Genomic DNA, 12,118 nt, shown 5'->3' on the forward strand with positions numbered 1-12,118 from the left:
AGTCCCCAGCCCAGGAAGCCAAACCACCACCTTCGCAGCAATCTACCTCCAGTCATCAGGACTTGGTCACTAACTGCCTAATTCCACTGCACTTCCAACATAGAGCCAACCAGAAAAAGGCAAATAAGTTCCCTAACCAATCACAGAGGACAGCCTGCCTCTAGTTAGCCACCTACTGCTTCCCCATGCCAACAGCTTCAATCAGGAAGTGAAGAGAAACCTTCTCTTTTTTCCACTATAAAGCATTCTCTGTCTTGGAGTCTCTGCCAATTTGCAGGGAACGGTGGCTGGCTCCCTTGTAATAGGAAGCTGGGAATAAATAACCTTTGTTTATTCTCTTTTGGATGTTCTTCATTTCTTTCCACACATGCTAATGCTGTCCTGGTGATTCTTGCTGAATCATTTGAGCCTCCTAACTCTGAGAGGTGAGGATTGCTGGGAAACTGAGGAGGGAGGCAACATCTGGGACAGCGAGTATGATGAAGTGTAAAACAATTCTCTCAACTCCTGATGCACACACACAAATGTTATGTAATAGTCCAAAGGCTTTTGGAAAAGAACAGTATCTCTATCATCAGAGGACTTCATGTGATCAGGTTACTCCAATCACCCAATAAAAAGTTTCATTTCCCCCCTCGTCTTTGCCCTGATTCCTTTTTTGTTTCTTAATATATTTTTTTTAAGATTTTATTTATTTATTAGAGAGAGAGAGAGCACAAGCAGGGGTAAGAGCAGAGGGAGAGAGAGAAGCAAGATCCCTGGGGGACAAGGAACCAGATGCCCACCAGATGCCCAGAACCCTGGGATCATGACCTGAGCCAAAGGCAGATGCTTAACTGAATGAGCCACCCAGGCGCCCTCCTTTGGTTAATTTTTGTTGGACACAACAATCCGAGTTTTAATAAGTTCCCTATGGTGTTTCTGACGCGTAGAAGAATTTGGGAATTACTGGAATAAATGGATAATATTGAAATTACACTGGATCAAAGCCTAAGAACCAATGCTGGTTTTGTAATTAACTCCCCGTAGGACCTTAGGCAATTCCTTCTCCTCTGTGGATCTCATTTGCCTCATCAAGAAAAGGATGGAGAAGTTCACCTCTTAAGCCCTTCTAGCTCTCACGTTTGAGAAAACTCTCAGGGTAGTTCGTGTCCCAGGCGGCCGGCGTCGAAGAACTACAATCCCCACAAAACCGTGCATTCCCCCGCCCTCCTGCGGGTGCAGAGAAGGTTCGCCAGTACAAGCGCTCCCCACAATCCTTTACGGTAGTTCAAGATGGCGGCGCCCCGTGCCAACCTGAGCGATTTGGAGAGCAGCAACAGCAGCGGCAGCGGCAGCGATGCGGAGGAGCTGGCACGGTGCCGGGAGGCGGCGATGCCGGCCTGGGGCTTGGAGCAGCACCAGAGACGGCATGAGAAGTCAAGAGCCGGTAGGACACTGTGCTCTGGGAGTCTGGCGGAAAGGCGTGGGATCTTATCCCGGGGTCTCAGAGGACAGATGGTGAGGAGTGTGTTATCCGGACTCCATTCTCTCCCTGAGAAAGCTTCAGGGACTGGGTGGAACCCCTATTCAAAGAGCAGGCAGCAAGAGGGAGGGTTGTTCCATTATCCCAGTCAGGGAAACTGAGGCACCTGAATGTCTCTTGACTCTGTTTCCTTTGGTCCATCGTTACTGCCGCACTCTGGCAGCCCGCCACCTCTTCCAAGATGACTGCGACAGCCCCCTTTCTGTATACCGGTCTCCAGCCTTAACCCCGCGTCCAGCTCATTCTCAGACCTTGGCGTTGCCAGCGAGCTTAGTCCTACACGTGTCTGACCGTGACTACAACCCTGAGAATAAATCCAAAGCCCTTCAACATAGGGATTCCTAGTCATGGGTAGAATCTAGAAGATCCGTGACTTTGGAATCGGAAAAATATTTTACCTTTACTTTCATTAACCTGCATTTGAAATTTAGCATCCCTTTCTGTCATGCATGTGAGCAAAACAGCTACAATCGTTTGGGCAACACCTGTTACTTTGTCCTGACAAAATCACAGATTTTCATATCCCATTGCAGTCTGCATATGTATCAAAACACCATTGTATTCACAAGAAAATATTAGGAAAAGATAATTTACACTCGTCCCTGCTTTAAAATTGCAGTCATTTTTAGACCCATCGGTAGATCTTACTTAATGCCTTAATAAGGACTATGCATTAATAAAGAAGCACATGTAGTAATGTTGCCGGGTTCTTTTCTCACAAAGTCAAAAAATGGATCTGGCAGACAAAGGGTGAAATTAAGTGAAGGATTATTAAGGGAAGGTGAGAACAGAGGGGAAAGCTTTCTAGGTGAGGGATCTGGAATGGGTTGCCACTGAGGGCTTTTATTGGTAAATATTTTGTCTAGAACGTTTAAGGCAAACAAGATGGATTTGTAGATATTATGAAAATATCTTGTCTATATTTAAAACAAACAAGGTGGGTTTGTTTTGTTCCCGGCTCTCTGGTTAATATCTTATCTATAACATTTCTCCACTTCTGGGATTTCTGTGAGCCTGGTTACATAGTCCCCTTCATGAGCCTGGTCACAGAGCCCCCTACCTGTCTCTCCCTACCTAGCCTCACCTGTCCCTTACTCCGTAATGTGCCATTTTTTTTTTTAAACGAATAATGGTAACTGGATTTCTGTATCATTGGTTTTCTTTCTAATCATATGTGTTGTGTTTTATGCATTTCAAACATTATTCTGAGGAGGCTCAAGGCTTTACCAGACTGCCAAAGCAGGCCATAGCAAAGCAAGGTTAAGAACCCCCACATTTGTTTAAAAGGACTTACAAGCCATTTGGTAATCTTCAGTCCATTCCCTGCCTGCCTCTCCCTTCCTCCTGTCCTGCCACAATGGTTGCATTTCCCATAGGTAGACTCCAAACCATATTATATCCTCTCATCTCTGGACACCATAACTCAGCACTTTTCTCTTCAGCTCTGCATACAGGTCTGCCTTGCCAACTCCATCATTCACTAGCAGTGAGAATATGGGCAAGGCACTTGTAAGGGTAATGGTGGTCCCTCCTCTCCCCAAGGAGATGATACCTCTACAATGCTTGGCACATATTAAAGACCCAATAAGTGGTAGTAGTTTTATGATTGCTCTCTCTACATGGACCACTTTCTCTCTCCTGCTTAACTCCTGCTTACCCTGTGATATAGCTGAGATAACCACCTCTTCAGAAAAGCTGGTTCTATGTCTTCACAGTGTCACCATCATACCTTGTGCGATTCCCTTCATAAATGGTGCTTCCTTTTCCCCTACTCTTGCCACTTATCTCTTTTTCCTTCCATCCCTGCATCCCTAGCATTTGTGGGTGAGTTAACCCTGGCCTGACTTGCTCCACAAATATTTTAGTGAGAGGTTATGTGATGTGAACTTAACAAAGGCTGGGATCTGGCCTGTCCCTCACCATGGTATCCCCAGGGCTTAGCACAGTGTTCAGGAAAATAGTTCTTACATGAATGAACTTGCCAGAGAGACACTTCTCTGATGAGTGAGGGACTGAGATCCAACCAGAATTCCAGTCCAGTTGTTTCTGCCTTGACAGAATGGATTTCTCTGTGGAGCTCTGAAGCTGACCCCAGACAAGTAAAATAATTTCTGAGAGCCACAGTTTCCTCATGTATGAAATGCCTAAGTCCTAGGATTGTTGGGAGTCTCAAACATGAACAGCTTTGACCAGCTAGTGAGGAAGTATACATGGGAAAAGAGGCATCTAAGATATCTGCTTTACGACTCACTGTTTTTGTGAAATCGTAAACCTTCTGCTAACCAAAGTAGATGTAGCTGCTGATAATATGCCCTGTTACTTATTAAGCACCTTCTGTGTGCCAGGAAGAATACTGAACACTTAACATACATTCTTGGGCCATTCTAATAGTAGCCACCATGAGTTGAGAGTTTACTGTGTGCCCTGTTCTTTTTTTATTTTTATTTTTATTTTTAAAGATTTTATTTACTTGAGAGCGGGAAGGAGGGCGCTTGTGTGGGGGCGGGGCAGGGGAAGGAGCAGAGGAAGAGAGAAACTCAAGCAAGACTCCACGCTAAGCCAACATCTCACAACCCTGAGATCATGACCTGAGCCAAAATCAAGAGTTGAACACTTAACCGACAGAGCCACCCAGGTGCCCCGTGTGCCCTGTTCTAAACACTTCATGTTCATTGTCTAGTTTAATTCTTCCAGCAATCCATTCTAGCAATTATTAGCCCCATTTTACAGATGAGAAAGTGAATGCTCAGAAAGGTCATCCAGCTTGTAGGTGCCAGAGTCTTTCTGACTCTAAGCCTATGCTATTAACTGCTGTTCTTGTCACTCCCTGCCACAGACAAGTGCCTGTTGTGGGCAAAACTCCCACCCTTTGGTCCATGACCATGTGGAAATGTAGGTCACTATAGTATTAAGATTTTTTTTTTTTTTTGAAAGAGAAAGAGAGAGTGTGCACACACAAGTTGGTGGGGAGATAAAGGGAGAGAGAATCTTAAGTGGGCTCGATGCCCAGCCCAGAGCCTGACACCAGACTCAATTCCACAACATGGAGATTGTGATGAGCAGAAATAGAGTTGGACACTTAACTGACTGAGCCACCCAGGCACCCCAAAGTGACTATATTATTAATGTAACCCCTGATACAGCTTTTTAATCCAGTAATGAGCTCTTTAATCCAGGAATGATCACACATACCACTAACCACTTACATTTGGGGCAGCGCAGGCTTTGATTACTTTATGCAACCTATCTTTCACACCAAGGCACTACACCCAGAGCTGGAGATGTAAAGATAACAAGAGGTGGACCATGTGCTCCTGCGGCTTACAAATCCAGGGAGGAGATAGACATGCAAACAAAGTGTCCGAGGGGCGCCTGGGTGTCTCATTGGGTTAAAGCCTCTGCTTTCGGCTCAGGTCATGATCCCAGGGTCCTGGATCCGGCTCTCTGCTCAGCGGGGAGCCTGCTTCCTCCTCTCTCTCTCTCTGCCTGCCTCTCTGCCTACTTGTGATCTATCTGTCAAATAAATAAATAAAAGCTTTAAAAAAAAATAGTTTCTGAAACAGAGTAAAACTTCACTATGTCCTCACACTAACTCTGGGAAATTGGTGGTCTTCTCCCCATTTTATAGATGACAAAAACAAAGGCTCGGGGAAATAAAGTGACATGTCTGGAGTCACAGTGGAAGAACCAGAACTGAACCCTGTCTTCTGGGGCCTGGGGCCTCATACTGTTGCTGTTCCAGGACATTAGCCGTCACTGCCCTTGCTCTGTAGTCATGCTGGAGGAAATACTCCTCCTCCTTGTGAGTGTGTCCTCGGAAGGCAGGACTGGGTCCATCCCAGGCTTGCAGGTTCCCCAGCTGCAGGAGCATCGGGCACTCTGCATTCTGGGCTGTTCTCCAGAACATGTTTGACACAGACCACACGTGAACTGCGTGCCCTGGATTGATTCAAGACCATGAGTCCCAGCTCGGGGCCCAGAATTACCAAGTGATCATTTTGTCCAATTGGCTTCCTAAAGACACAAGCACATTTTGTCCCATTATTCAAGTCAGAGACCTGAGAACCATCTTTCATTCGTCTCTCACGCCATCCATCTAGTCTATCAGCAAAATCCTGCTGACTTCTTCAAAATACATGCATCCAGAGCCGTAACCCTTCTCCCTGATTGCTGCAGGCCTCCTCCTGCCCTCGCCCCACCATGGCCTGTGTCCACACCACAGCCAGAGACATGCTGGAAAATTCCAAGTCCATTTATGTCCTTCCTCTGTGCAGAATCCTCCAGGGGCTCCTTACCTCCCTCAAAGCCCAGGTCCTCACACTGGCCCACCAGGCCCTTCCTGCTCTGACCCCCACAAGGTCCCCATTTCTGCTGCTCCACCAACTCACTGGGCTGCAGCCACACCAGCTTCTTGGCTGGTTCTAAACTATTGCCTCAGGGCCTTCGCAGATGCTCTTCCCTCTACCTGGAAGACTCTTCCTCAGGTATGCACTTGACTCACTCCCTCATGTCTGTGAAAACTCTGTTCATGTGTCACCTATCAGTGAAGTCCTCCCTGACCACCTTTACAAAATGATCCCCCACCTTGTCCCTCCCGCATATCCTTCCCCTGCTTTGTTTTTTCCCCTAGATTTATCATTATCTAATTTTATATTTTAATTGTGTGGTTTTTGTCATCCATATCCACCAACTAGAATGGAAGTTCCATGAGGGCTGGGATCTGTGTCTAAATTGTTCATCAACTGCAACACCACCTGGGTGATATTAGAGCTTCAGGATATGGTTGAGCGAATGACCACCAGGCCAGGCATCCCTAGCATCTTGGCTTGAAAAACGCAGCCTATGTAACTGAGCCACTTTCTCTCTCCTCCACAGCAATTGGCACACAGCCAGGCCCACAGTAGGTGTGCAGTAAACACTGGAATCAAACACACTTAGACTTTCTTGTTCAGCATAGTGGTTCAGAGGGGGCTCTGGAGTCGGATGACCTGAGTCTTGCCCCAACTCTGTCTCTTACTAGCTGCCTGACTCTGGCCAAGTTAGTTTACATCTCCTTGTCTCTGCTTCCTCTTCTGCCAGATGGATAATAACTCCTTTAACAAGGTTGTTGGGAGCATTCAGTGTGTTATACATGTAAGTCGTGCCCAATGCCCAATGGGTATTATTGTCATTTCCTCTATAAATGCCTCGATTTTCCTTATTTCTATAGGTGCTGGAAATAATCAGGGGCCAGCCACCCAGCCAAGCCTCAGGTACTATGCACACTGTGTTCAAATTTAATCCACCCTTTTAACAAATAATGGTCCCCTGCCACATACCAGACATGAGGTTAGACCCTGGGATGTCAGGGTGAACAAGACCCATGGAGTCCCTGCCCTCGGGGGTGGGGGGTGCTGCTGAGCTGGCGGGAAATGAGGTCCTTTTGTGTGTGTTGTAGGCATAGAGTGGACGACCACGAACAAGATGGCAATGAACTTCAGACCACCCCCGAATTCCGAGCCCACATAGCCAAGAAACTGGGAGCCCTGCTGGACAGGTAACCAAAGATGGCCCTTCTCTTCTCCTGCATCCTTTAATACAAACAGGGATGGCTCACATCGGCTAGGAGCTCAGGGTGTGCAAACAGGTGCTGGGCAAGCGTGTGGCATATGTCCCCTCGTGACATTCGTAACCAGGTCCTATCATTGTCCTTATTCTGTAGATGAGGAAACAGGCTCTCTGGGAGAAGGAGCATTTGCTTGAAGCCACAGGGTATAAGGCCCAGGCTGGGACTCAAACCCAAGTGTGTTTGGCGCTAAAGGCCACACTCTTAAGCACTGCATTATCCTGCTACCATGAAAGTCAGAGGAACGCAAGAAGCGAGAGCTCATTCTCACCACAAAACTGCTATTTTGGGGGTACTTTCTTTATGCCCTGTGCCATGCTGGTTCTCTGTCTTGCATTTGAGAATATGATCTGTACAGATCCCAGTCAGTGTTCCTCAAGTCAGTGCCAGGTCCAAAGCATGGCTCTCAAAAGAAGGGGTCCAGCAGCAAAGAAGTTGGGAAACACTGCAATCTGTGTACCTCCTTATGCCTTTGGAGACTTAAGATTCATAATAGGATATTCAAGGCTTTGAGAATCCTGCAGTCAAGAGACTTGTGTGGTTTTGCTTGTGGCCTGGCAGTCTCCAAACTCATCTGGCCACAGTGACTTTGTTTCAGGGAAGACTGATAAGTGTAGCATGGAACACATTTCCGGATACGCTGGTCTACATCCGTTCCTGATTGGCAGAGCCCCACCAGATTTTTGAAAGGGAGATGAAGATGTTCAGGCCATTGTCCTTCAATTTATCAAAAAAACGAATGTGTCCTCCCAAAGTATAAACCAGCTGCTCTTCTGAGACTGACAGAATGTTGGGCCAGACCTTCGCAGCCTGAGCCACCACAGCCTCAGTACCAGCCCCCCAACTGGAGAATGTGGTGAACATGTGTAGGGAGGTCCAGTGGCATTTCAACACACGGGAGCAGTTTTTCTTCATGACCCTTTGGCTTTGGGGTGAACAAGGCCTGGCTGGCATTGTGGTGATTCACATCGGATGTTTCCCCAGGTGGAAATCACACAGGATACAGGTCAACCACGGTCAACATGTTCCCTGTGGTGTTTCTGCGTCTCTCTGAAAAGAGACTTAAATGATACTCTAATTGGTTCCTTGTGTTAGATCAAGGTTCCTCAGCCTTGGCACTCCTGACATTTTAGACTCCTGGACTGGATCTTTCTTGCCTGTGGGGAGCCACCCTGTGCCTCGTAGAGCAGTGAGCAGCATCCCTGGCCTTGACCTACTACGTCCTAATAGCATTCTCATGTCCCCTGCAGACCGACATTGAACCACTGTGTCAGATGCTTGGGTCAGAGTTAGGCACCTGGGCAGCAGCGGCTCTGTGCCTGCTCCCTGCTTTCCTGCACAGCGCTCCAAGGGATGCCTTTGGCATATAGGGAAGAAACAGTCAAGAGAATGTACCCAGTACGTTGCTGTGTTCACTACCAAGACATTGTGCAAGCATTGTTCTCTGCCGTGCATGGTGACCTCATCCACACTCACCAGAGCGATGCTTCCTGATCTCAGTACTTCTTCCTGCTCATCTTGATGTCAGTGACCATCTTCATCATCATCAGAGCTACCATTTACTGAGCATCTACTTGTGGCCAAGCTCTATGCTAAGTGCCTGTTATCCACTATTATTTCATCCCATGACAACTCTAAGACGTAGGGTGACTATTCTCCGTGTGCAGGTAAGTAACAGAGGCTCAGAGAGATGAAGTCAGTTGCCGGAGGGGACACCACAAGAAAGCAACGAAGCCAGGATTCAAAGCCAGGTCTCTGAAGTGTAAATAGAATCAGTGGGTTATATCAGTGTCAGTTTCCTGGTTGGAATCCTGTACTCTAGTTATGCACATGTTACCATAGGGAGGAAAGGGAAGGGTATATGGGATCTCTGTTTTATTTCTTAACAGCTGTATGTCAACCCATGATTAACTCAAATTTTTTTTTTAAATTAAAAATTAAGAAAAGGAACAAAAAACAGGGCTGCCCTGCTCTAGAGGCTGACCTCTGGACCATTCTCCAGATTGGTCTTATTTCCCTTTTCATGCTTACTGCCAGGAAGCTCAAAGCAAACCATGCCCCCTCTCTCCAGCATTGTCTGTCCCTCCTGGCCTGTTTTTGCTTTGTTCTTTTTGAAATTGAATTTTGTTATACTGTGGGTATCTTTAAAACTTCTTCAGCACTTTCTGGAATAAAGTGGGGTTCAAACAAAGGAAGGGCTGCCATTTGCCCCAAGAGGGGACGTTCATCATGTTACGGCTATAGGTGTTACTGCCCTTTATCAGGCCCACATGCTTGCTGCTCTAGCATTTAACATCACATTCTCCTGTCCCTTCCACTTTTAAAAAAAAAAATTGTTTTAATTTTTTTTTTTAATTTTTTTCCTATTACCCCAGACCTCATCCTAAATCAACCATTTCCTCCTTCCATAGTTCGATTACCATCTCAGAAGTAGTGGAGGAGCCAGCAAAGGCTAAGGTGCAGCAAGTCCCCGCAGAGGATGACGGTGAGCAGTCATACTGTTAGTGCCCGGTGTTGTTTCCTTACACACCCCCGATGTGTGTCCCGGCTGGCAAACCGTTTCCATACACTCTCTGATCCACACAGCCCTCTCTGAAACAGGCTCGTTGATGCTTTCCCTGTTTACAGGGGAAGCCATAGGGGAAGCTGAGGCTCTGAGAGATGAAGGTGTTCGAGCCTGAGCAGGGGCCTCTTACCACCGCACTCCCCAGCTGCCCCTGGCTGAGTCTGTCTGTCCCGTGCCCAGCCCACTTGCCACTGTGGAAGCTTCCTGAGGCAGAAGGTTCACCTGCAGGCTTCCAGTTCCTCTTAGGGCTTGCTGACCTGTTGGGGCAGCTGGCGTCCCCTGAGGCACCCCGTCCCCTGACTCCGGCAGGCGTCATGCGTGCCTCTCAACATGCAAGACATCTTTTTGTCGCCAGCCAACACTGATTCCTGGGTCTCTGCCTCTGGACTCGGAGCTCCCTGAGGGCTGGGCGGGGCAGTGTTGGCCCCCTAGGAGGAGGGCCCCTGGCAGTGCTGACCCCACCCCTTTGGATTTTAGGCTTCCGTCTCTTCTTCACATCCATCCCGGGAGGCTCCGAGAAGAAAGCTGCTCCCCAGCCTGGCCAAAAGCGATTACATTCCGGCTCCAGGTGAGGTCTCATACCCTCTCCTCGTGTTCCCTCCTTTCTGCCCATTGTCCGTGTTTGCCAGTCCCCTGGAATAGCCAAGCAGAATCTGATCAGATCCAGGCCAAGAAGGAGCCCGTCAGGTAGTTTGAGAAATGGTGCCATCAGGGGGAGGGGGAAGAGGTTCTGTTGGGCATTGGCTTTGGATTTTTACTGCTTCTTGGGCACCATCTACTGCCAGACACCTCACTCCTGGGGCATCCCTGTGAGGCCTGGGCTCTAGTAAGATCCCCATTTTGTAGATGAAGACACTGAGGGTCGGAGAGGTGAAGTCACTTATTGAGGTCACACAGCTGGGAAGCAGAAAAGCCAGGGCTGGAACCTAGGCCAGCCTCACTCCCAGGCCGGAACTCTCTAGCCACCTCCCACTGTGACCTCTTCCCTGTGGCTGAAACGGAGGGCGGTAAGGGGTGGCTCCGGACCCTGTGCCCACTCTGTGCCCTCCCCTTGTAGCAGTGAGGACAGCGAGGAGGAATGGCAGCGGTGCCAGGAGGCAGCTGTGTCGGCCTCCGACATCCTCCAGGAATCTGCTATCCATGGCCCTATAAGAGTGGACGGAGAGGCAAAGAAAAAGAAAAAGAAGTTTAAAAAGAAAGCCAAGAAGGAGGCCAGTGCCAACTTGGATGCTGCCGCCACCGTCACAAGCCGAACTGCAGTTAGGAAGCAGGAAAAGCAGTCACCCAAGCTCAATGGAGACCAGCCATCGCTTGGGACCAAAAAGAAGAGAAGGAAGAAAAAAGCCAAGAAGACCAGTGAGGCTTCCCCATTCCCATCAACAAAGGGTACAGTGGCCACGCCTGCAAACTGACCTCGGCATACAGGCCCAAGGCTCAGCTAGCCTGGAGGACAAGGTGCCCTTTGGGGACAAGTCATTTCCAAGCCCCACTTCCCTTTCCAAGTTCAAGGACTTGGCTAGGAAGTCCAAACCTGGCCCATGATTGGGGCTTGCCCAAGGGTCAGGACAAAGACAGCTGTAGAGTGAGAAGCCTAATTAAGGCCTGCCCATCGGTGCTCCCCCTTGGGGCTGGGGCAGACCTGTGGTACCAGAACATTCCATGGCCTCAGGAAAAAGGAGCCATCTACCTATTCAAGACTGTTGACCAGGTGGTAAAGCTTGTCTTCCCTATACTGTCTGAGGAGAGTGAGTGAAGGGAGAGCTTTTCCTTTCCTTCCACCTTCTCAACCTGTGTGGCAGAAAACCATAAGAAACTGAGGGAAGGGCGGCTCGGCCCAGAAGGAGTTTTTTCTGCTTCGAGGCCACACAGACTTTATACAACATTGTCTGAGAGATTTTCTCTCCCACTAGGTTTCCAGAATTTTTTTCCTCCACGTTTGTGAATGTACCATGCACGATCATGTGTCGAGCCAACCAGATTATTGAAAATAAATTGTTGAGAGACCCCAAACTTAACAAAATAGTTGGGGTTCTGCCTCTGTATTGATGCTGAATCTTGATGAGACAGTTTCAATAAACATCACTCAGGTGGAATCCTCCTGCCTACACCCCAAGGTGTGTCCCTGCACCCCAGCCTCAAGACTTCAGGAAGTATCACAGTGCTCGAAAGCAGGATTTCACACACCAGGAGTGTTCCACAGGGAAGAGGAGAAGCTCAGGGTTAAGGTGACATTCTGGCTTCCTGGCCTTGCCTTCAAGCTTCCCCAGAGCGAGACAGGTGGGACATGAGAGTGTGTGCACTGACCCAACTCCCCTCAGGCCCCTGGCCCACCTCCACCTCCCTCTGCCCGCCCAACCCCATCTGGGCAATGTGTGGACAAGCAAGAAGTTTCCAGTACTCATTTCCTCTACTCCATTCCTCA

The 12,118-nt window shown here is 48.3% G+C and overlaps 1 protein-coding gene across 4 annotated transcripts; it reads left to right on the forward strand.

The window, feature by feature from the left end:
- The first annotated feature begins 1,248 nt into the window (after positions 1 to 1,248).
- Positions 1,249 to 12,106, forward strand: CUNH12orf43 (chromosome unknown C12orf43 homolog). 4 transcript variants are annotated; one of them, XM_032876121.1, is made up of 6 exons: positions 1,249 to 1,429; positions 6,735 to 6,777; positions 6,963 to 7,061; positions 9,506 to 9,615; positions 10,174 to 10,264; positions 10,757 to 12,106. In XM_032876121.1, the coding sequence occupies exons 1-6, from the start codon at positions 1,276 to 1,278 to the stop codon at positions 11,106 to 11,108; spliced, it is 849 nt and encodes a 282-aa protein (XP_032732012.1). In that variant the 5' UTR covers positions 1,249 to 1,275; the 3' UTR covers positions 11,109 to 12,106. The 4 variants fall into 4 exon arrangements, with proteins under 4 accessions (XP_032732012.1, XP_032732011.1, XP_032732013.1 ...); XM_032876120.1 differs by having other exon boundaries at positions 1,250 to 1,429; positions 10,754 to 12,106; XM_032876122.1 differs by having other exon boundaries at positions 1,251 to 1,429; positions 9,542 to 9,615; positions 10,754 to 12,106.
- Positions 12,107 to 12,118: the final 12 nt, after the last annotated feature.

The sequence above is a fragment of the Lontra canadensis genome, unplaced genomic scaffold, assembly GCF_010015895.1.
Source record: "Lontra canadensis isolate GAN:19392208 unplaced genomic scaffold, GSC_riverotter_1.0 scaffold58, whole genome shotgun sequence".
NCBI lineage: Eukaryota > Metazoa > Chordata > Mammalia > Carnivora > Mustelidae > Lontra > Lontra canadensis.